Here is a 25,623-nt window from a genome sequence, read left to right as displayed (position 1 = left end):
TAAAAAAATTCGCGAGAACAAAATTCCGAGGGAATATTTAGAATTGGACTGTATATTTCTTCTTAAATTACCTATAAACCAAATTGCGTTTTCTAAAATCTATTTGGTTCTTTCTCAAATTCAATTTACGTTTTCTTAAATCCGATTGAGAACTCTAAAATCCATATGACATTTTCATAATTCCAACTGACTATTTGAGAATCCAATTGATAAGTCCAAAATCCAATTAACTCTCTCTAAAATACAGTTTTAACTTTCTAAAATCGAACTTGAAATAGTGTTGTTTTATTTATGACAAGCTTCGGAGTCTTTTTCTTTGATATCAACTTACCAAAGGGCTTACGTGTACCCCCGTCTTTGCTATGGGTAAGCAAAGTTGTTTCTATGTCGGTAGTACGAATCTAAATTTGGTGTTCTTATAAACCCATACTTGTTTCAAACCATTAAAATCTTCGGAACTCCACCTCTGCTTACCTGCAGTGATTAAATCACTGGACAGAACAAAAGATCGCAAAATAAGTACGCATACTGTGTTATGCACGCGCATTGAGTTAAAAATAACTTCGAAAAAAAGGAAAACATTTTTAATACAATGATATACAATGAATACGCCCTTAATGACCTAAATAATTGTTAACTGAAACCTTGCCAGCGAAATGTAAAACAACTTTAAATTGAAATGCAATCAATAATATTCACAGATCGAATTATAATTTGTTAAGTTCATGTTACAAGTCAATCAATGGTACAACTTAAACTTTGTTCTTACTTTACCGTAATAATAGCGGTCACACTTCTACAACATCACGCAATTCAATCACAAGGTAAGACCAGATTTGAGTAAATTCCGTCAAACAATGTTCACAAGTTTTTCTCCCACAGCTGGTGGCCTACCAAATTATAAAAATATGCTCGTGCGTCTCAACACTAGCAACCCCGTTATATATCCGCGAGAAGGACGCGTAGAAGTAAGCTGGGATCGTGGCATGAAATGGGGTACCATCTGCAGTTCAGCATGGAGTTTTCGTGAGGGAAATGTGATTTGCCGGCAGCTGGGTATGGGTTATGCTGTAATGGTTAATCAAACTACAAGTTTTGGTGATAGCATGCAGTACCCTTGGCTCCTAGTAGGTACACTGTGTCGTGGTAATGAAACACAATTATCCGATTGTATGCGTGAGTCGTTGTATCCGAAAAATTGTAGCGCCACTAATCCGAACGTGGCAGTGGTGCGTTGTGTACCCCAAATCGCTGATTTAACTTTAGGTTTGCGCGATATTGAAACTTCAGCGCGTCTCGATATAGCGCCAATGACGCGTCTTCAATGCGCAATGGAAGAAAATTGTGTGGCCGCTGAGGCTTATGTCATACGACGTACACAACCGAATGCAGTGCGTTATTTACTGCGCTTCACTACGGCAGCTGAGAATGTAGGTAATGCAGATTTTAGTCCATATGCGAACTATAAGGATTGGGAATGGCATCAGTGTCATCAACATTTTCATAGCATGAATGTATTTGCTACATTTGATGTTTATAATTTGCAATACAAAAAAGTGGCACAAGGTCATAAAGCCTCGTTCTGTTTAATGGATACAAAATGTGTGCGTGGTATTAGCCCAAAATACACGTGTGGCAATGAGACGCAAGGTGAGTGAAAAAGATAAAATTATACCCTATATCACTTGTTTATTATGGAAAGGGGAGATAGTTGTGTTTTTTTCTATTCGATCTATGTGCTACTCGATGGACAAAAACGCAAAATTATCGATTTCGAAAAAAATGTGATGGACCATTTCTGTACAAAACTAGCGTTTTAGATTTTGGTTGTCCCTGTTCGTCCAGAAAATACCAATATTCAGAAATTTGTTTTCGTTTTTTTTATACTTCTTTTTTCTGATTTTTTTAATTTTAAGTACTTTATTCTGGACGAGTTTGGAAAGTTTTTTCAGGACGAAGAGTTACTTCCTCAGATTAAATTTTTTTTTTGCTTTTAGGTATTTCGATTGGTTGCGCCGATCTATATACTTGGGATTTAGATTGTCAATGGGTCGATGTAACGGGTTTGCCGCAGAATCAATATTATACTCTTCGTCTTGCTATAAATCCGGAATATAAAATAGGTGAACAATCTTTTGAGAATAATGGCGCTGAGTGTAGTCTATATTATACGGGTGAGCCAAGCACTACAAAAGTATCGGAATGTAGGGGCACGCCGTTGCGGTTTCAGATTTAAAAAAAATTTTAAATTGCCTGATTTAAAAAAAAAACATTTAAATAAATATTCCTTTAAGAAAATTAACTTATATGTATTTCTTCTGAAATGTGTAACTTGGCAAGTTGCTGCTGCAAAAAACTTATTTCAGAAATAGGTATTTATTTGAAAAAGCTATTTGCTACGTTATAACTTAACCATATCAAATGGTAACAATGTAAAATTTTAAATGGTTATAATGTCAACGATATTGACATAACAAATCTGCATTTCCGAAATGGTCATAACGTCACCTCTTTTTTTCTCAAAAGGCCATAAGGTCAGTTATTTTGTTTGGCACCTCCACGTTTATATTGTTAACAACTTTTTAATTGTTTTATTGTTGTCACTATATTTTTGTTCAGTCCAAGGAAAAAAGTATTTTTTTATTAAAATTTTTCGGATACGCCGCTAATTTTCCTATATTTGGTCTCATTGCAGTGAAAAATCAATGAGGTCCTCACTGAGATAAGAAGAACTTATTCAGCTAAAAGTTAGAGAAAATTTAGAATAAACAAGTAAGGAAGGCTAAGTCCGGGTGTAACCGAACATTACATATTCAGCTGAGAGCTTTGGAGACAAAATAAGGGAAGATCACCATTTAGCAAAATGAACCTAGGGTAACCCTGGAATGTGTTTGTATGACATGGGTATCAAATGAAAGGTGGTAACGAGTATTTTAAAGGGGAGTGGGTCTTAGTTCTATAGGTGGACACCTTTTCGAGATATCGCCATAACAGTGGACCAGGGGTGACTCTATAATGTGTTTGTACGATATGGGTGTCAAATTAAAGGTATTAATGGGGGTTTTAAAAGGGAGTGGCCCTTAGTTGTATATGTGCAGGCGTTTTCGAGATATCGACCAAAATGTGGACCAGGGTGACTCATCTGTCGGGTACCGCTAATTTATTTAAATATGTAATACCAAGAACAGAGTCTATACCTCTACCATTTTGAAATTTTCTTTAATTTTTGTATTTTGTTGAACCATATCATTGAATGTTGACATAACTTACTTATATACTGCAAATATATAAATTTTTTTTTTTTTTTAAATTTGTCTTAAAAATTTTTTCTTTTTTTAAAGTGGGCGTGTTCGTCATCTGATTTGGCTAGTTTTTATTTAGCACGCATATAGTAATAGGAGTAACGTTCCTGCCATCATCATGATATCTTCAACGACTGCCAAATTACAGCATGCAAAACTTTTAAATTACCTTCTTTTAAAAGTGGGTGCAGCCACGCCCATTGTCCAAAATTTTACTAATTTTCTATTCTGCGTCATAGGGTCAACCCACCTACCAAGTTTAATCGCTTTAGCCGTCTTTGGTAATGAATTATCGCACTTTACGGACGGACGGACATGGCTAAAATCTGTGAATTTGTCGTCAATTGATCTTATGGCCGTTGATCTTGTGTCACCTATAACTTATGATAAGTACTTTCATCACTCTCTTATGCTCTTCACTTCTCTGCGCGTTCTATTTCTCCCCTTCTTCAACTTTAGATCTCCGTTCTTCTCTACCTCGCTATAGCCTTCTACTATCCCTCCCTATTAATTTTCCTTTTTCTTTGCGTCTTTTTATTCCTTTATCAAACTTCTTCACTCATTCTCCTGCCTATGTCTTTCCATGCCTCTTTTTTATTTAGCTCACATTTGCTCTGTCCCCTTCACTATCTCTTTCCAACCAAGAATACGATTTTCCGAGCAGAATGATCCTTGGCACATTTCCTTGTGAAAAATGTATTTATATATCATGCCTAACTTGTCTTTGCCTTCTACTCACGTCTCCCTCTATTTTCAGACCCATTTTTTCTCGCTTCCTCCTTTTTCGATACCTTAACCGGGCTCTAAAAACTTAACGTTTTCAAAAGGGCGACTTGTTCCAAACTCTTGAACGGTTTGAAAAAGTAAGTGGTATAAAACACTTAACAGTTCCCGAAAATGTAACCGAAAAATAATAACCTGGTTCACGGATTGGTCGAAGTTGGACAGGACGGTCAACAGTCACGCCGACGTCCTAGCGCGCATGGGTAAAATGGAACCGAATAAAGATGGATATAGGAAATATGGAGTAACCAGTGGTCTGCACCTCTATGGACGGGCCTCGAGGCAGCTAAGCAAATGCTGTGCGGACTTTACCTCATGCAGGGTAACGAGATGCTTTTGTCCGGAAGTGTATAGCAAGTGGTCTGCCAAAGTTATTAACAATGGTGTTTGGGGTTTTGACGGGTCACTGTCCAATAGCAGTCTATGCGGTACGTCTCAACATACTATAAAAAAGTAAAAACTTGCTGCAGCTGCATGGAAGAAAACGAGGTGGGATTATCGAGACAATTCATGCTCTGCTGTCCATCTTTTGCCAGAACTAGGCGAGAGTATTTCCTTCTCTGCTCACTAGGATCCCGGAAGTACGTGTCCAGGGTCGATATTAGTCTTATTCGAAACAACATTGTTGCCACTCAAGGTTGCTCTAAATAGATATATGTACATAGCTTTTATCACCGCTGTCCTTCGTCGTATCACAATGAACCTTCTTGTTTTCCAAGTAATCTTCCGCTGATGTGGTGGCGACCACTCAACCTAACCAAACACCTTAATGTTTTGATTCGATTATATCGCCAGAGGTTTGATATGAACACATTGAACCTTTGAAATCATTCTAGTTCCTCTTTTTGTATGGAAGTCGTGGACGCACGAGTCTCGTCTGCTAAAGATGTGTGTTTTCGTCTACATTTGTATTAGTAACGGAAAGTTTGTAAAACCTTTCTTATGCCGGCACTTACCCAATTATCCTCACTTTATCAAAGTGCCCAATATTTTTGTTCCAATTGAATACATGTAAGCAAAAGTTCCATTTTAATTGTTAAATATTTTTGTATTTATCGTTTATTTCATAGTAAATTCATCGCTCTTGTTTCTTATACAATCTTGCGCTTGCTTTTATTTCTCAGTTTTGTTCACTATTTGCTTATTTATATTCTTTCTTTATTACTAGTAATTATTTCATTTGTTCAGCTGTTTTTTTATATTCTTAAAAGATGTATGCATCTATGTACTTGCTTCTTTTTTCATACCTACAGCAGCGAACAGAAAAATAGCAGTGACAATTTTAGACATATTTCGTCAATTCAACTTTTTTTATTTTGGATAATTTAAGAAGAAACTTCTATTAATTTTGTAACCGTAACTGTGAAAGCCAATCTCAAGAAACGTTTTTTTTTTTATTTGGAGTTCTCTGAATTTTTTTTGAGGAAGGGTGTTTCAAGATTTTTTTCTATACGAAGAGTGAAACATTATGTTTTATATGGAAGAAACTCTGAAACACTTTTCGGGGAAAAAGCTGTCAAGTATTACTCCGAATTTTGGGAGACATATGTATAACTTGTACTTAGGCTAAAAATGATCGGCTACAAAGCTGCATACTCAAAAAAAACTCTGAGTATGCAAATAAAATATCTCGAAATTTTCGTAAGATTTTTCCGAATTTTCGATTTTTTTCGAAAACGTCAGTCTCAAACTGGTTTGCATAATTTCATTTACAAAGCTCATTACAGTCTTTCCTTAAAATATCGAAACGAAAAAATATTTAATTGACGAATTTTGATAAATCTTCTACGTACACCTGCGGGTAACAAACTAGTAGCAAAAATTATTTGCAAATTTTAATAGATTTTTTTTTAAATTTTTTGTAATTAGGAAGTATAATGAATTCTATAAAGAAGACTATATACATCAACTTCGAAAACATTTTCGAAAAATTACAAAATTGGCAATTTTCACAAAAAGGCGAGTATTGAAATTTACTTATACTTTGTTAGACTAAAAATGATGAATTCTATAACGAAAATTGCATACATCAAATTCGAAAATATTTTCGAAATTAAAATCTTGAAAAAAAGCGAATTTTGAAAACTTACTTATACTTTGTTAGATTAAAATTTCAAAAATATTTTCGAAGAATTGAAAAATACTAAACGGACTATAGAACTGCATACTCTAAAAATTTCTTTGAATTATAAATAAAAGTTATGAAATTTTCATGAAAATTTTTAACTTATAGAATTTTTTACTTTATTTTATTTTTTCAAAATTGGTTCACATAGTTTTCGTCACAGGATTCATCAAATCAAAAAAAAAAATTATTAATAAAATTGGTAAATTATTTTTACTACTTGTTTTTACTCGCCTTGGTATATCTTTGTCCATTTTTATGGATATGTAAATGTAAATATATATGGTCAAGCATGACGTTTTGCTGCATTCTTTCACATTGATTCAAAATATATATTTTAATCTAGTGGGTGTGTATCTTTTTTCAGAAATATGAATTGTTGTTTATCTTTTATGTATGTATTTTTAATTTTTATTTATTAAGTTTCTATTCTTGGAAATTGTTGGTCTTTATTTTAATTGATGCATGCAATTTCTTAAACCAATTTTTTCATCTTTATTTTAAAAGAAATTAAATTCGTATTTATGTACAGTTGTGTTCACAAAAATAGTAGCGAAATTTATTTGAACTTTTTGTTTTGTAAAACCAAACAAAAAAATATTTGCTTTGCATTTGTTTCTTTATTATACACACACACCAAATTGGCAATTTATACCATTTGCGCAATTTATTACGCAATTTATCATGTATTGTAATTGTAATAATAAATTGGCAATTTAAAAAAAAAAGCGTAATAAATTATTTCAAACTGCAAATGCAACCTTGTAAAGTGTGTTTATTGAGTAGACTTAAACGTCATTTTACGCATGGCTGAACTATACGGTTGGCTCACCTTATGAGCTGATTTTATTTTTATCATTTCACTGGAGTAGGGATTGTTGAAAAAAGATGGCAATCTCAAAATAAAACCAAAACATTGAACACATTTCCTTACAACACACAAAAATGTCAAAGTTTTATGTTTTTATGCCATTCCATTCGCCTAATACCAACACGCACATTTGAGAGTCTGAACAAAGGTATGTTGTTGCTGTAGAGATGAGCCAACCAGCTATCAAATTACTATTGTGTAAGCTTAATTGAATTGTATAAACACCACTCAATTGAAATCGAAATTGACTCAATTTATTTTTCTGTTTGAACATAGTTGCCGTCTTCCAGTGAGTTTTACAGCTCCAGCTCACGCTCAATTCTCACGGGAATGCTCAGGATCATTGAGAGACTTGAGAAGCAGATGTCGTGAAATTTTCGCACACGTGAAATGTGATAGGCAGATGTCGCCGCTTTATTTCATTTAACTCATACGGCGAAAGGCTAAGCAGCGACATCTATTTTTGAAAAAGTAGGTTTATTAAAGGCAGCGTTGCCAAACTAAAAAGAAGTAATTAACAAATTATCTGGCTCTCAAATTGAACCAGACTTCATCTGGATTTATCTGGCTCAAATCGTTGTTGCATTTACATGCAAAATTATTTATCTGGCTCAGGATTTTGCCACCGGATGATGGCTAGTATTAGTTTAGATTTGAAAAAAAAGCTTCAATAAATCGTATAACCAAAACTATGTAAACCAACATCAAAAACGCCTTAAAAAAATTTATTCAAGAAGTTATTGAAATGAACACTAAGAAAATTCAATAATTCTATCAATTATATTTTTCATAAATTTTTGTTTTGGAAAAACTCCAATGAAAGTTACAACTAAAGCTATTGAAACTCATCTTAAAAACGTTTTGGGAAATAGTCGAAAATTTAGGAAGTGCACAAAACTTTCAGAACTTTTTTGAGTATGCAATTTTGTAGCCCAATCAATTTTAGGCTGTTAAAGCACAAACTATAAGTTTACCCAAACTCGCATGAGTTTTTGTTATTCCCTTCCGATGTGCTCTTTCAAAAACTATTTGATTTTCCTAAATTTTTTTAAAATCATTTGGTTTTATGATTCATATTTTTTTTCTAGGAAAATTGAGAAAAATTAAATAAAAGAAACAAACAACTAATAAAATATTTAAATTACTTTTCATACAAATTTTTGTGAGTACAGGTGTGTGACTCATTTGTGACGCCACCTTGAATAATCGCTTTATTGAACTTCATAAAAACGGGAAATCGGTTGTTTATATATTTATCAATTTAGTGCATGCAAAGATTTCTCGATTTCTAGCAAAGTGTTCTCCACGATCTTACTGTCCCGAATTCAAAAGGCGATGCACGGAAGTCTAAGAGAAAATCAGTTTGGCTTTAGACAAAACCGATCCTGTGTTGATCTAATAAATACCGTCCGAATCATTGTTGAACAATGCTGTGAATACAGAACAGAGAACAGCTTATTTACTTTTTGTTGACTTTAAAAAAGCTTTTGATAGCCTCGACAGGAAATACATTTCGGAAATACTACGAAAACGAGGGATGCCCAATAAAATAATTAACATTATAAAGGCAATGTATGCCGAATTTAAGTGCCGGGTCAGTCACGATGGGTGCCTCTCAGAACCCTTCGAAGTTGAAAGCGGGGTATGACATACTCTCGCCGCTCTTGTTCATCTTGGCATTTGGCGAGATTATGAGGAATGCAGAAAATGGTGGACACCTTGTACAGTGGACGCCTTCCATTCAGCTAGAGGACATAGAATATGCAGACGATGTCTGTCTGCTAAGTCACAGAAGTACTGACCTTCAACACAATTTAGAAGCTGTCAACACACGTGCAAAGGAGGCCGGACTAAGCATCAATACAGCGAAAACGAAATTCATAAGATGCGGCTATAGTATTTCATCAAGGCCATTAATGCTTACGGTCGACGAAAATGAAATCGAAGATGTGAATAGAGTCCGTTGTTTATCTTGGTAGTATTGTCTCAAATAAAAGAGGTGCAGATGAGTATGTTCAGTCTCGCATAAAAAAAGCAAGAATGGCTTTTGGGCAACTGACAAACGTGTGGAGGTCCAGTTAAATATCTTTAAAAACGAAACTTCGACAGTTTAATTCGAATGTTAAATCAGTACTGTTTTATGCTTGCGAGACGTGGAAGAGCTCAACTTTAATTCAGAAACGTCTACAAGTTTTTATTAATAAATATCTGCGCCGAATCCTGAAAATTCGATGGCCGGAAAGAATTTCAAATGACGACTTATGGTCTAGAAGAAATCAACCTAAGGCTGCCACAGAAATAACCAAGCGTAAGTGGTCGTGGATTGGTCACACTCTCAGAAGAGCTCCAGTAAATATAGCCAGACAAGAATTGTGATGGAATCCACAAGAAAGCCGACGACCTGGTGCACCAGCGAAAACTTGGCGCAGAACTGTGGATAAAGAACTCGAAGATGCAGGATACATGTGGAATGATATCACAAGAACCGCACCTAACAGAATAAGATTTTAGTCGGTGGTCGAGGCCCTATGCTCCAATAGGAGTTGAGGAAGATGATAATGATGATGCAAAGAGGTCGTAATTTCTGACGATTCCATTAGGACATATTTGTTTAGACAATGGGCTCCCTACTGGCACTCACTGAAGGCATGCAAAATGCCTGTGGGAAATTCAAATGTGTGCCCTCTCAACTTAAAGTAAACCCACCTACAACTGATCATAGATTAACGAATATCGATAACAAATGATTACTGCATAGCAAAAACATTTAAATTATCATTTAGCCAAATTGCGGATTATGAGTGTTGTTTAATAGCTTAGTGAATCCATTGCTGAACCATATTTCAGAAGTCTCTAGTATATCGGGAAGTCACTTCAAAGCGTTTGCCTTACTTATATTCTCAATAAATGTATGCCGGGCGTGTTTCGCTACAAGATGGCCAATACTTTAAAGGAGGTTAATCGCTAAATAATGGGGCGTTTTTTCTCCACAAATACCTAGCTATTGCCATAGATAAATTTTGCAATATGTTTTAGTTGCATGAGCAGTTGATTTTAAAATAGAGTTCATAGATTCATTAATTTTTGTATCAAATGTAGTAAAATAACACGGGGTTGTTTCAGAAGTCGTTTGAAAAGTCAAATTTCCTTCCCATTTTTGCTCATGCAATTCTGACCCGCCCGCAATAGCTAATTTTCGAAATAAATACATAATTGATGAAAAAGTTGAACAATGTATTTTTACATAAAATCGACAAGAGCATTTTTCGCTTTGAGTAAATCAAAATTTCGATTAATCAACGAATTAATTCAGACGCAGGTTCAAAAGTCATTTTGCTTTATTGCATGTAATTGTTGCACGACGTGCCTGTACAAGACTATTTTTTAAGTCAACAAGAAATTGATCGAAAAGTTGATCAATGACATTACGTTCCAGTTTCATACTCAGCAATGCAAATATTTGCGAATCAACGAATCGTTTAACTTAGCAATTGATTGTTCCGCTTACTTGAATAATAAAATAAGGGCACACTAGCCAATTTTCAAAATCAAAAATAAATTGATTGACAAGTTGATCATTTTTTCATAAAATCGACAAGAGCAGTTTCCGATTTTAGTCATTTTCCTGTTGCCTTTGTTGTATGCAATTGTTGCAAGACTTGTCTGCTCTAAACGATTTTCAAAATTAACAAGTAATTGATCAGAAAGTTGATCAGTGTCAGATTGAGTGTTCAAAATTTTTGTGCATCAAAAACGTTTATCTGAATAATCATGTGAAGGGCACACTAGCCAATTTTCAAAATCAACAAGTAATTGATCAAAAAGTTGATCAATGTCATAACGTGGAGATTTAAGATTGAGTGATCAAAATTTTTGTGAATCAAAAACCTTTATCTGAGTATTTTATTGATGCGCTTAAATAAATAAACAACTAAATAATCAAATAAAGGTACACCAGCCAATTTGCAAAATCAACAAGAAATTGACTGAAGCGTTGATCATTTTAACATAAAATCGACAACAGCTGGTTTCCTAGACATACATATATTCAGATGTCAGTTGCAAATGCTGTACGTCCCGTTTGCACTAGTCAATTTTCAGAATCAATAAGAAATTGATCGAAGAGTTGATCAACGTCATTACGAGCAATTTTTAGATTGAGCAATTAAAATTCTTGCATATCAACGAAATGTTTAACTGAGTAATTGTTTGTTAGGCTTACCAGAATAATAAAGAAAGGCACATCTCTAATTAAAATATTAAATCATATAAAAACACATTTATTGCCAGTTTTTTTATAATTAACTCAATTTCAAATAGTTGTTACTTAAATATAATTTGAGAACCGTTAAAGAAAATAACATTAATAGTAGAAAAATGAACTATTCCTTAAACAATAAAATGTAAAATATATGAAAGGTTCATAAATGCCAACTAAATAAAAGAAACAACAAGATGAAGAAAAAAATATTTCCTCAAAAATTAGCCTGTTTTGCTTGGAGGCTTAAATGATTACGAAAAGAGATGATTGTGTGAGTTTCTGCAGTCTTCAGGATGAAGCCTTAACTTGGTTTCATTGCTATCCTTCTATTAGATATTCTTTGAGCTGCTTTTTTGCTAAAAAATTGGTGGGACGGAACCTACATGTTTTACGCCGACGCCGAACAGCATCTTTAAGTTTTTACTGGGAAGCATTCCATTGTAAAAATACACTCGGAGTGTTTGCCAAATCACTGCCGAGGGACTACACCGCGTGGAAAAACTTGTTTCCAATTGAAAAAACTAAATTTTTGATGTTGCTTTGCCCGAGAGTTGAACCCAGGATCCTTGTTGTGGTAGGCGAAGTACGCTACCACCACACCACCGCGCCCGAAAATTGCTATTACGAAAGTAAAATTCAAAACTATTGCAAGCTCTTAATAAAGATTTGTTAAAGATAAAATTTCGAAATTTGGCAAAAGTGTTTTTCTTGCTATATATTAGCTTTAGACTAAAATCCCAGCGGGTTATGCGGTAGGTATGCCTGTCGTCAGGGGCGACTAAAATACAAAATTTATTCAAGGGATTGTGTAACCCAACCCTCTCAAGGGGTTGCCAGCGCAATATATAGCTTCTCCAACCCAATTGTCAACCTAACCTATCCGTGGCGAATCCTGTTTCATTAACAGCTGAGGCTCTGGCGACCCCAAGTTGCTCATGGAACTAGGGGGTGGGGAGGGCGGGATGGACTAGAAGGTTTAATGTGGTCATATAAATCGTTCCCGAGATGGTCGGTACCTTAATAGTGATTTGTTACCGGAACGTACCGGATCTGCATCCTGCAAAGGACTATCACCATCGATAACACTCCACAAAGCCTTCGGCGAGTGTCTTTATCGTTAATCCAACAACAACAACAACTAAGTAGAACAACTTTTTTTAAAAGCCTAACGCAAACAAGGTTTTCAATATCCGTGTGGTAATGGTATTATCGAGCTAAGTTCGAAAATTAAAAAAAAATTTTAAATAGTCGTGGACTCGCCCCTTACTAAGATTAAAGTTAATACAAAAAATCGAGGTCTAAGCTATTTTTGAAAAAATGCCACAACCCCCAGGAGAGCGAGATAAGTTGATTAAGCATTGTCCGTCTGTTTGTTTGAACGCAAACTAGTCCCTAAATTTTTGAGATATCTTGATGAATAGTGAGCGGATATATCTTGGTGTTCGATTAGACATATGTCGGAACCGACCAGATCGGATCACTATAGCATATATCTACCATACAACAGATTTTTTAGCAAATAGCGTTTTTGGTCATATCTACCACAATTTACCCGATAGAAGCTTCACATTTCACCAAATGCTTTCGTATATGGCATATTGGATCGACAAATAGCCGACTCTATTCCCATGGACACTCTCAATACGGGGATTGTTGTCTAAACAAAAAAAAAAAAAGAGATCGGTCGTATTTAAAAAATATATCCCATACAACCGATTGTTCAGATGAGAATATTTTCGTAATTTCTGCCTATTTTAACAGCAGCGATTGCTGTGTGAAATATTGGCCACTCTCGGCTAACATTTCGAAACACACTCAGAAAACTTTTGAAAAACGTTCTATTTTAGAATTCGCTTGAATTAATTATATACATTTTGACATGAGATATGCACCCTTATCGCGAAGTTCACGCGGAAAAGTGTTCGTCTTCACTTTTTTTGTTCGGGTGAAATTTTTCCGCCTATCGGCAATTTCGGGCGAACAAAAGCTCACTGCGAAACAGCTGATGCTCTATAGTGAACTAGCAGTGAACAAATAATTTACTTGCAATTGTGTAAATTTTGTAAACAAGCATATATTTCCTTAAAATACAACAAAATTAGAAATAAAAAATGTATAAAATAATGTTTAGTATTGCACTTAGGTTGGTATTGATTGAACGCGAGGAGAATATAAATGTGAAATCGATTCGGAGGCAATTAAGGAGCAGTTCTAACCCTTTGAAGCTAAATGATTCACTGTAAGCTAAAAATTACTATTTTCAGCAGTTTTGAATAACAACTTATATTTTTTTCAATTAGCTTTGGCCAATATTACAGGCTAAACAAGCCGGCATTCTAATATTTGCTAGATATTCTTACTAACTCCTTGCCACCATTGAAGCAAACATTTGGAGTTCCACCAATTGTAAAGTTGAGTACATGCCTTCGTTTTTTCGCATAGGGAAAATGCGTTGGAAAGGACCATGAAGTGAGTCTTAGCCAATCTTGTTTCAGTGAGGTGCTCAACATTTTGGAACCGTTGCTTTGTCCACTATACATAACTTGGCCGACTGATAGATGTCATACAAAATAGAATTTACATACTTAGCAATATAGGAATTTCACTTTTTTCCACTCAGCTTCCGATTGTGCATTATTTATTGATTTATTTCTAATAATAAAAGTACATATAATTATAAGAGTATCAAATTTTAAAACAAAAAATTATTTACATTTTGTTTTCCTCTCGTTCGCCTGTAAAATATAAGTGAACAAATTTGGGTTTCCCCGCTGTTCATTTCGCCCGAACAAAGAGTTGCCGATAAGGTGAAATCTTTTTCGAACACGAAAAATTGTTTCGCCACCCTCTGCGATAGGGTGAACGAAAACTGTGAATATTTTCGGGCGAAAATTAAACTCGCGATAAGGGTGATGGTGTTAATGAAAAAAATCCTTAGACACGGCGTTCTACAACCACATTCTGATACAGGGTTTTTTTTTTGAAAAGTTTGCTGAGATAGGGCATTTTCGAACTTTCAGCCGAAATAAGACGATATTCCATCTAGCAGTAGGAAATGAATAACTCAAGACTATCCAGGAAAGGTAAATTTCTTGATGTATGTGAAATAAACCCGCGAAAAAAGAATCAACACACATCACCTCTTCGTCGATTTTAAAGCCGCCTTCGACAGCACGAAATGGAGCTGCCTATATGCCGCTATGTCGAAATTTGATTTCCCCGCAAAACTTATACGGCTGTGCAAAATGACGCTGAGCAACACCATCAGCTCAGTCAGAATTGGGAAGGACCTCTCAGAGCCGTTCGAAATTAAACAAGGTTTCAGATAGGGTGATCCCCTATCGTGCGATTTCTTTAATTTGAGAAAATTATACTAGCTGCAGAACTTAACCGCTCTGGAACAATATTCTATAAAAGCATGCAATTACTGGCATATGTTGTTGGCATTGATATCCTCTGCCTAAACACCCGCTCCTTACTCCAAACTGGAAAAAGAAGCGGTAAAGATTGGTTTGATGGTGAATGAGGACAAAACGAAGTACCTGCTGTCATAGAGGAGCATATGCGCCTTGGCAACCACACTACTGTTGGCAGCCATAATTTCGAAATAGTAAAGACTTCGTTTATTTGGGAATCAGCATCAACACTAGGCACAATATTAGCTCGGAAATCCAGCGTACAACTCTTGCCGATAAATGCAACTTGGGACTAGGTAGGCAATTGAAAAGTAAAGTCTTCTCTCGGCAAACGAAAATCATATTCCACAAGTCACTTATCGTTCCCATCCTGCTACATGGTGCAGAAGCAATATACCATGACCACAGCAGATGAAGCGGCTTTGGGAGTGTTCGAGAGAAAAGTTCTTCGAAAAATTTATGGCGTTGGCGATGGCGAGTACCGAAGAAGATTTAACGATGAGCTGTACGAGCTATACACAGACATCAACATAGTCCTGCGAATTAAAACGCAGCGGCTGCGCTGACTAGGCCATGTTATGCGAATGAAAGATGATGCTCCGGCAAGTGTTTCTATCGGAACCCGCCTATGGAAGCAGAGGTAGAGGGCGGCCCCCACTCCGTTGGAAGGACCAGGTGGAAAACGATTTAAACTCCCTTGGTGTGACCAATTGGCGCCGGTTGGAAGAGAGAAGGAGCGACTGGCGCGCCTTGTTGGACGGCCATAACGGTTTAAACGGTTAAGTGCCAATTAAGTAAGTAAGTAATGCGAAATAATGTACCAAAATAGATATTTATTTCGGTGCGCTTCTACTTTGGTCAACCGTGTAGCAATTATGCTCATATAAAACTCCTTTTTAAAACGAGCTTACTCGAAACCGTAAACAAACAAAAAGTTAAAAGCAAAAACGTAGTTTTTAAATTCGTTTACTATTTTGCGAAGCATAAATACATTTACATGCTTATACGTTTTTCGTATTCTACATTTTTTTCGCTTACTAATTTGCCTACAACTACCACACTTCTATGCATGTAATTATGAAATATATTTTGTTTTACAATATGTATGCATATTTTTTGTTTCTATTACATATTTTTTATTTTATGTACCAATCTCTTTTAATTTAACTACATATGTATGCAAGTGTGTATGTATTGTATGTATTTTAACATGATTTTTCTTTTTTTTTGTAATCTGCTTGTATTTGTATAGCTAAGGATGAAATTGTAAAAAAAGAAACATACATATACATATACAAAAGATATTAATTAGTAACTAGCATTATTATTTATTGGTCATATGTTTGTGTGAGCTGAATGTTCTTCTGTTTTTTTTTTTTTTGTGAATATTTTTTTATTTTTGGTTTTACTTGTGCTTTTTTGTAGCGTGCTTTCTTGTTGTTGTTGGCATAGTCTTTTGGGTATTTTTTTATTTGAATTTTTATTAATTATTAAAGTAATATTGTTATGCACTGTGAGCGCACGGTTAAATGTATATGCACTTGGCTAATTACGTTTTTTTTACAATATTTTTAAAAATTATTTATTTTTATATACTTACTACCTCTAGGTAGATAAGTCTTATTTAGTAGTATTAGTATTAGTAACAAGCTGAATTTTGGTGAGCGGCATTCTTTCTTCAAAATACACATAATTTCCATTTTCGAAAATTTTCAGAAACTACGCCTTCGCAGTTACGAGTGTGGAAATTAGGAACTTATTTCGAATAAATTTGTTATTAGTAACATACTTAATTTTCTTTCATCTTAATGGCAATCGAGGAATATTGTGCCCTACAAAATGGCTGGTGTGCGACCCGGATTCGATGCTACTCAATATGTCAACTATTTATACATAAGAAAGCTAATCTGGCGGATGTTCACCGCCCAAACACGTGAATTTGGCATCAAAATTGTCACCGGTTCGCACACCTACCCTTCGTGTAGGTAACATTTTTATATTACTCAATTGTGTTGGAAATGAAAATAAAACTGTTACAGACAAACAAAATTTTCGCACCAAACTCACGGGTTTCGCGCACCAAACTCTTAAAGTCGCCTAGGGCGGGTCAAATAGTATGGGAAAAAAACTTCAACAACTGAGTATTATTGTCCATGCGACCATAGGTTTGAAATGAATTTCGAGCCTCGCTAATTTAAGCGATAAAATGCGAAAATAGTAGGAAGGCGCCCTATAGCGGCTCTCACAAATAAAATACATGAAAATAAATGTCAAATTCGAATGCCTCGTAATCGAAAAACCACATACACATATAACACACATACATAAAAAAAGTTTTTTTTTTTGTCTTTTTAATGCTGTTTCTAACAAAATTAGAGAGGCTCAAAATTCATTTCAGATATATGGTCCCATGGACAATATGACTCAGTTTTAGATTCAGAAACTGGATGTGCCTTTTCAACAATAATTTGGACCCACCCTAAAGTCGCCTCTTTTGAAAGTTCTTGAAGCAAGAGCGATGCACCGGTAGGTCGGTATATTATCGCAAACTATTCGCTTCGTAGCTGCGAAGAGCAAAAAATTGTCGAGCTATTCTGTGTTTTTTTTTTTTTTTTTGACGTGAGCTAAGCGAAGCACCATCTTACAAACAGTGGCCAAATCGTAACATCCGTGATCGTATAACTCGTCACGGAAAAACACGATTTTCGGATTATGACATACGTGAACGTATTACTTCGATAGTAATTTAGGATCGCAACTTACGTGACGAGTGACTAAACGTACACTTTTCGTTCCACTTTCATTCGAACACAAACTGGCGATCGTACACACACAAATTTCATTGAAAATGTGAGAAATTTGTTAAAATAGATGAATATATAAAATATGATATATCCTTGAGTTAGATATAATAACAAATTTCAAACTCTTATTATTAGCAAAGGTCGAACTCAAACAAGCTTAATCCAAGCCAAAAGGAAATATTGGCAGAATTCATAGCGAGACACCCGCTTTCGTATCGGCTTGCTTCAAATTTAACTTCTCCCGAAAGTAACTAAAAGCTTCTTAAGTTAAGCGAAATCTATTCAAGAAACTGCAATAAGGTAATAGTCTAGAACATGGGTCGACTGCTAAATTTTAAATCGTTCAAAAGGTATTCAGCCCAATTCTAAACAAAAATTCCGTGCGAGTTCTTTCCTTTCTCCCATTCCTCGTATTCTAAATAAAAATTCCTTGTGAGTTTTCCACTTCTCCCTTCCCTCCTATTCTGAACAATGTTCGAAAAAGCGGAAACCGGTTATGGGAGAGAAACGTAGGTATTATGAATCTGAGGGAGAGGGAGATTTCTCTGCCGTTTCATAGGGGTTTTTCACGTGTTAAATTAAAGCGAATGCATCAAAATAGTGAAAAGAAATTGGTTCTTTTAAGAAAGAACACTAATTTGTACAAATTTGTGATAAACTATGTACATTCTACTACATTATTTTTTATTTTAAGTCGAAAATTATATCGTAGGCAACGGAAGAGCTGTGGGTATATTTGATGCAGTCATCCAGGAATTGCGCAAGAATTTTTTAAGAAGGCTTAAATAGATTTTGGCATATGGCGAACTCAACTCGACTTGGCCGCCAGAAAATTGCTTTGCTGAATGAAAGCAGGCAACTCCGGCGAATTTGTGTCATCTTCTTCTTCTTATGCTCCTCTGTTGATGTTGCTGTGGCACCAATTCATTACTCATTTCAGTGAATACCACATGAAATGCAATACTGTGCATTGTTTATATTTTATTTCTTAATTTCAAACAAATTTGCAACAATAATTAAACTTTTCAATTTTTTAAACAAAATAAGAAATGCGCAACGAAATTTCAATTGGCAAAACAGCTGACTTCGAAAACTCTAAATTCCTATTCCCCAATTATTGTTCTCCCTAGGAGAAAAGAATTGGAGAAATTTTTCCGCGGGAATAAAAACATCAACTGCAAATATGTCCGCACAGAGATACAATTTTTCTTTTCCGCCTTCGGATTATTGTTGTCGAGTCAATACGCGTCTTTTGACACCGCTCTCGATATTTTTGGATGCGCTTAGCAGTTGTAGTTGTTGTGCGACTGATCACAAATTGTCATCAATATCCTCTAACGGGAGTCCAAGGAAACTTGCTGTGTCGACAGGGGTGCACCATATTGAGAGGGGTGTTAGAGGCGTTGGTTCCACATTACAATTAAAGAGATGGTTGGTGTCATGTGGGGACACATTGGAAGCAGGGCATACATTTTGTATGTCGGGGTTGATTATCGATAGGTAAGAGTTTAACCTGCTACAGTAGGCAGATCGAATTTAAGCTAGAGTGACTCGCGTTTCCCTGAGGTGTGTGCGTTCCTCTTCCGCAAGTTTTGGGTATTGTTCTTTGAGTACTGGATTCACCGGGCAATACCTGGTATAAAGGTCCGGCGACTGTTTGTGGAGTTCACTGAGGAGCTGCTTGTGTTTTTTGGCTTCATAGGGCTGAGTTCTCAGGTGCCGTATTTCCTCATAATGCTTACGGAGATGATTCCTTAAGCCCCTGGGCGGTGTTGGCTCATCAATCAGATGTCTGTTGGGATGCCCAGGTTTCTGGGTATTCAACAGGAACTGTTTGGTTAGCATCTCATTTCTCTCCCTGCTGGGGAGTATTCTGGTCTCATTATGTAGATGGTGTTCTGGGGACATAAGAAGACAGCCCGTGGCGGTTCTGAGAGCAGTATTTTGACAGGCCTGTAGTTTTAGTAGTCGATCCCTGTTCAGACTATTACCTTATTGCAGTTTCTTGAACATATTTCGATTAACTTAAGCAGCTTTTAATTACTTTACAATAAAATTGGTTCCATCGCAGTTATTTACTTTATTTTAATATTTTTGGCAACCAATTTGACAGTTCAAAATCTATTGTGAGCTAAAAATACAACCCAGCCTAATGTGGATCGTAAAATTTATTGTGAATTGAAAATAAATTACGTTCCGTTTGCTTTCGTATGTTATAATCCCATTTTGTTTATACATTTGACGTATCATGTAATTTTCTTTCGTATGGTTGCCGATCCGTGATCTGGGTGCTTCGTGAACTTAGCGAATCACCCTCGTAAAAATTGACTCATATTGCTTGATTGAAATGCGACTTAGCTAAATAGTTTCAAAAAGGAAATTGCTGCCACTACTAGTTAGCCCCTTTTTGTTTTGGATGCTTCGCTAAGTAAACGTGAACTCAGCGAAGCACCCTCGTAAAAACTGATACCCTGCACTGATTGAAATGGGGCTTAGTGGGTGGTAGAGGCTAAATATTGGCCCTTATGAAAGATTCGACACAATTTTTATTTTCACGACCAATTAGCGGCTAATACGCAACAAAATTCAAGCTAAGTCACATTTAGATGAGAGAAGTGGAAGGTTTAATGTGGTAAAATTAATCGTTGCCGAGATGGTCGGGCTAGTAACGCAATGGTGCTTGTTACCGGAACGTACCGGATCTTTCTCCGGCAAAGGACCATCAGCATCGACAGTTAATAAAACAACAACAGAAGTGTGAGTCAGTTTTTACGAGGTTGCTTCGCTTACTTAACATGAACATCCCAAAAGAAAAAAAAAGCATTTAGAAAAGCGCGGCAAATTTTTTCTTTTCGCAACTAATTTTCCAATAATTAGCGGCAAAATACCGGCCTATTAATTTTTCGTTACACCGAAGTTGCTTCGCTAAGTTCACGTTAATGAAGTTTGGAGTCTCTGAGAAAGAACGCTGCTCAGTTTCTATACAATCAGCAACAAATATGACTTACGTATCTAAAACTCGAGACAATTTTAAGATAGAGATATTGCAGGAACGAAAAATAATGTGAAGCAACCTTCACAAAACTCTAGTAGGTCACATTTGTAGGGTATTAGTAATAGATTGATTGTATTAATTTAATTTAATTCACATCACGAATAAATGAAAAAAACCAGTTTTTAAATAACAGCCGACAGTAAAAGTTGATGGATGTCAAATAATTATTAACTTCGACCACAAGGACAAAACATTGATACTGCTGACAAATTCCAAGACAATAAACACCGACTTGAGGGCTTCCCCAACAACAGTAACAATGCAATTTTTGGAGTTGTTGATAATATTGATTTATATTAAATCATTTTAATAAAAATGCAAAACTTTCTTTAAATGTAGAGGCATCAAATACAGCGATCGGTGGTGTCATGCAACAACACTTCAAGGGCAAATCAGAGACACTAGGTTTTTATTCAAAGAAGCTTTCTCCTTCAGAAAATAAGCACAGTGCATTCGATAGGGAGTTGTTAGCCATATACCTAAACAGGTCACTACTAAGACTATCGAAAACCAGGAAATCCACACAAAGCGGTCGATACTGTCAGCTATCGCAAAATTATTCGACCCTTTAGATTGGTTTGCTCCATTTGTTGTAATCGCAAAAATCTTAATGCAGGGCATATGGCTAGAAGGAACAGGGTGGGATGAAGCTGTATCACCTAGCTCCTCAGAACGTTGGCAGAACTTTACGGAAAGCTTCCGATACATAAAAAAAATTCGCATACCACGCTGGGTGCATTTTTCACCAACGGCTAAGGTGGAAATTCATGGGTTCTGCGACGCTTCTGAAAAAGCATACGCAGCTTGTATTTACCTTGGTACAGAAATATACAATAGAATTCTTATAAACTTGCTTTTAGCCAAATCAAGAGTAGCGCTTGTCAAAACCATATCGCTGCCAAGATTGGAACTATGTGGCGCCGTATTGCTGGCAGGAACAATGGAGGCAGTAAATAATAACCTCAGCCTAGGCCAGCATGCAACATTTTTATGGACGGACTCAACTATTGTTTTAGCATGGATAAGAAAACCGCCATGCTCGTGGTCCACCTTCGTTGCTCACCGCATAACAAAAATAGTTGACCGAGTAGGAACCAATGACTGGCGTCATGTGGACTCAGCCTCCAATCCATCAGACTTGGCAAGCAGAGGACTGCCAGCGGAAGAACTGGTCAACAATTCCCTGTGGTGGGAAGGACTGTCTTGGTTACAACAAAACGTCATCGAATGCCACACTCAGGAATTGGACTACCACATCGTCATAGAAGGAAAACAGGTACAGGCACACACAGCAAAAACCAGCCGCAGCGACGAAGACGTTTTAGAAAGATTTTCCGAACTACGTAGAGCGATAAGGGTCTTATCATATGTCAGGCGTTTCTATCATCGAACCCATCCTACCAAAAAGGCATTTTCCCATGAAGAATCCCTTACCATCTCTCCAAAGAAAGTTAAGGCAACAATATCACTGGTTATCCTCAATGTCCAACGCAACCATTTCCAGCCGGAATACGCTGCACTCGTTGCGGATAAGTCAATAGGTTCGTAGAGTGAACTACTACCCCTTGCCCCATTCATAGATTCAGATAACCTTATAAGGACAGGCGGACATCTAGGAGCCTCTCGCGATATGTCACCCGATAATATTACCATACAGCTGGCAACTATCGATTAATCGCGCAGGCTGTCCACAAGGAATCCGTACACGGAGAGAATCAACTTATGTTGCGCTTAATCCGAACGCAGTATAGGATTCCACGGGTAAAAAACATGATCAGGTCAATAATCCATAACTGCAAAGAATGCACGATATATCGCAAACGCTCGCAATCGCAGCTGATGGGGATCCTGCCGAAAGAACGGACCACCTACTCCCGAGCGTTCACAAACACTGGCATCGACTTTGCTTTCGAAATAAAAAAATTTCAGGGACGAGGCTGTAGGGTATCCAAATGATATGTCTGTTTATTTGTATGCTTTTCAACCAAGGGAAGCTACAACAGATCTGAGCACTCAGTCGTTTCTGGCAGCTTTCGCCAGGTTCGTTTCACGACGAGGCAGTCCAAAACGTGTATTCCGACAATGGAACTAATTTTATCGGGGCAGCGAGGGCGTTAAGAACCAAATTCAAGCGTTTTTAGTTGACGCCCGTGACAAATCCCTAGCCTATCACTCCCATCAAGACATAGCGTGGCACTTCATCCCCGTCGCCGCCCCCTTATGGGAGGATTGTGGGAAGCATGCGTGAAAAGTTTTGAAAGGCATTTCAACAAAATAGCGTCTCATTGTAAATATACCTTTGAGGAATTCGCCACCTTGTTGTGCAGAATCGAGTCTTGCCTCAATTCACGACCGCTCACCCCTCCCTCCAACAATCCAACCAATCTAGAGCCTCTTACACCTGGTCATTTTCTGACAGGTGGACATCTACTAGCCCCTCCCAGCGAGAGCCCGTCATCAGTAATCAACCGCTGGCAGAGACTAAAGGCCCCACACCACTCATTTTGTAAGCGATGGAAATCCGAGTATCTAATGGAGCTACAAGAAAGAAACAATAGGAATTTCCCGAAAACCAACATGAAGATCGGGGACTTGGAGGTCATCAAGGAAGACAACCTCCCTCCAAATTAGTGGAGAATGGGCAGAGTCACCAATTTTGGCCCCGGTTCTGATAATCGCATCCGCGTGGTCGACGTCCGGACATCTCGAGGGCAAGTGACGAGACCCCTAGTGAAACTCGTCCTGCTCCCCTCCGATCAAGAGGAGGCTCCGACAGCCTCCTCATAATTTCACACGCCAGACACATCCCATTTCGTATTACAAAAAAAAAAAATAAAAAAAAATTAAAATATAAAACTGATACGGTCCACTGCTCCCTAAAGTATAAACCCAAACAAATTCCCGATAACCGAATTCGAGTCGTCCAGCTCGACAAGGCAATTGAACAAACCAACAGCCCAAGGAGGAAACGGTCCTATTTCCACCTTCCGGTGAGGACGATGAAACCATAAGATAACACCCGTTCTCTTGCACACGGCTCCTTCTGTGGCCAAAATAATTATGCAAAACATTTGTTTAGAAGGCACAGGTTGGGACGAGCCTGTCTCACCAACGACATTAGAGCGGTGAAACAACTTCACCCAAGATTACCGGGAAATAGATAGCATTCGAATACCCCGTTGGGTACAATTCTCACCAGAAGACGATGTTGAAATCCACGGCTTCTGTGATGCATCTGAAAAAGCATATGCAGCAGCCGTGTACATGCGCGTCAAAAAAGAGACAATGTCTATACACATCTACTTATGGCAAAAACCAGAGTCGCATCAGTGAAGACAATCTCCCTCCCACGTCTGGAACTTTGCTGTGCAGTATTGCTCGCAGAGATGATTGGGTGCGAACCCAGGGCATACGGTGTGGCAGACGGAGCACGCTACCATCAGACCGGGGGGCCGTCTCTGGAAGGGGGAGTGTTGTAGGTATTAGTAATAGATTAATTGTATTAATTTAATTTAACTTTGTAAATTTATTACTTTGAATTTTTGTAATTTTCAGTATGTATCTAAATGTTTTTTTTTTCATTCTTTGAAATTTTGTTAAACATAAAGATTTGAAATAAACTTAAACCAAAATACGTTTCTATAAAAAGAATTTTAATTGTAAACTACAACATTCACCACTCACCACAGCAGAATTTGTTAAACTACCACTTTCTGTATTTATTATTTAACAATTATTTGTACATTTTTTATTCAGTTAATCTGTTCAGAATTTGAATTTTTACTCTCTGGAACTCCAATCAGTGTATTTGAATTATGTTCAAAATTGTGTTAAAGTTTGTGGTGTGGTGAAAGTGACCTACTAGAATTTTGTGAAGCTCCGTTGCTTTCCACTGAAGTTCGCGCCGGCAATATCTCCATCTTAAAATTGTCTCTGCTAAAACTAAACTTTTTTTATCTCTTAAAGTTTTCCCTTTTTGTTGCAAAATACAAAAAATATTACAATCATAATACATATAACTACAATTAGATACTTTTGTAAATGTATATAATTTTTTTTTTGCTTAAATTTGTTATAAATCTCTAATGCTTACAAATGCGTACAGCGTTTTGTGTTTTTGTATTTTTTTGTTTTTCTTTGTGCTTTGCGCTTCGTTTTACAAAAAAAAAAAAAAAAAAAAAAAATTATGGAAAGGTTTTACTAATAAAATAATGTACGTATGGATGTATGTGCGTATTAATGTTTGTGTGTTCTTTAGCTGCTTGCGCTATTACATTTTTAATGAAATTTATGATTTGTTGTGTTTTTATGTTTTATTCTCTATAAAAAATTAACTGCTAAGAGAAATATCACGATATCCCGTTCCAGAAACGCTCGATATCAGCAAAAAATGCCACATACACTGTGCAAGAGCATTTTTGGGGGGCGAGAATGAAATACGGAAACCAAAATCTCAAAATTGTTTCGCATCGTTTCAATATTTTATTGAATAAGGCCTTTTTCAGAAAAAAATAGCATAAATTCAACACATTTAGAGCTGTGAAAGCGCATTCATGAAACAAATTCTTATGTAGGGCATTTTTGGAACACATTCTTACATATAGCATTTTTGAACTAGCAGTCGAGATACAAGTGATATTCCACTCAGTTGTCAATAATCTGACAGCAATGTCAAAAACAATGCCCGAAATACGCTAACGCATTTTCTTTCCCGCGCATTTGTTTATTTGAGCACCAATACACTCATGTATTTGCTTCTTGTATTTTCTCTACGCACACTGCTTTGCTAATTTGATGCGTGTTTTTGCGCTTGTTTTCATTCATTAATTAATTCTACTTTATCTAAATTCTATCAGCTTTCAACTGTTGTCGTAGAAACGCTGTGACTAGTGGTTAGTAAGTGGTCGGGAATGGGTATGGGTTGTGTGCGTAGCGGTTGTTTCTTCTGCAAAAAAATAAAAATATAACATTTAGAACAATTATACAATTATATTTTTTATAACAAA

General features: G+C 36.5%; 2 protein-coding genes across 4 annotated transcripts in view; one reads left to right on the top strand and one right to left on the bottom strand.

Annotated features, from left to right (window-relative positions):
- Gprk2 (G protein-coupled receptor kinase 2) overlaps positions 1–25,623 on the bottom strand; it is a 266,074-nt gene that overhangs the window by 38,243 nt on the left and 202,208 nt on the right. For all 3 annotated transcript variants that reach the window (XM_067762858.1, XM_067762859.1, XM_067762860.1), the window contains exon 11: positions 5,042–25,562. In XM_067762858.1, coding sequence (XP_067618959.1) covers positions 25,470–25,562 — 93 coding nt within the window. In that variant the 3' untranslated portion in view covers positions 5,042–25,469. The remainder of the gene's footprint in view (positions 1–5,041; positions 25,563–25,623) is intronic.
- On the top strand, positions 206–2,236 carry Loxl1 (Lysyl oxidase-like 1). The gene is made up of 3 exons (XM_067774703.1): positions 206–824; positions 883–1,650; positions 1,998–2,236. The coding sequence occupies exons 1-3, from the start codon at positions 743–745 to the stop codon at positions 2,234–2,236; spliced, it is 1,089 nt and encodes a 362-aa protein (XP_067630804.1). The 5' UTR covers positions 206–742.

The sequence above is a fragment of the Eurosta solidaginis genome, chromosome 1 (genome assembly GCF_040869045.1).
Source record: "Eurosta solidaginis isolate ZX-2024a chromosome 1, ASM4086904v1, whole genome shotgun sequence".
Taxonomy (NCBI): domain Eukaryota; kingdom Metazoa; phylum Arthropoda; class Insecta; order Diptera; family Tephritidae; genus Eurosta; species Eurosta solidaginis.
This window is presented reverse-complemented; position numbering and strand designations above follow the sequence as displayed.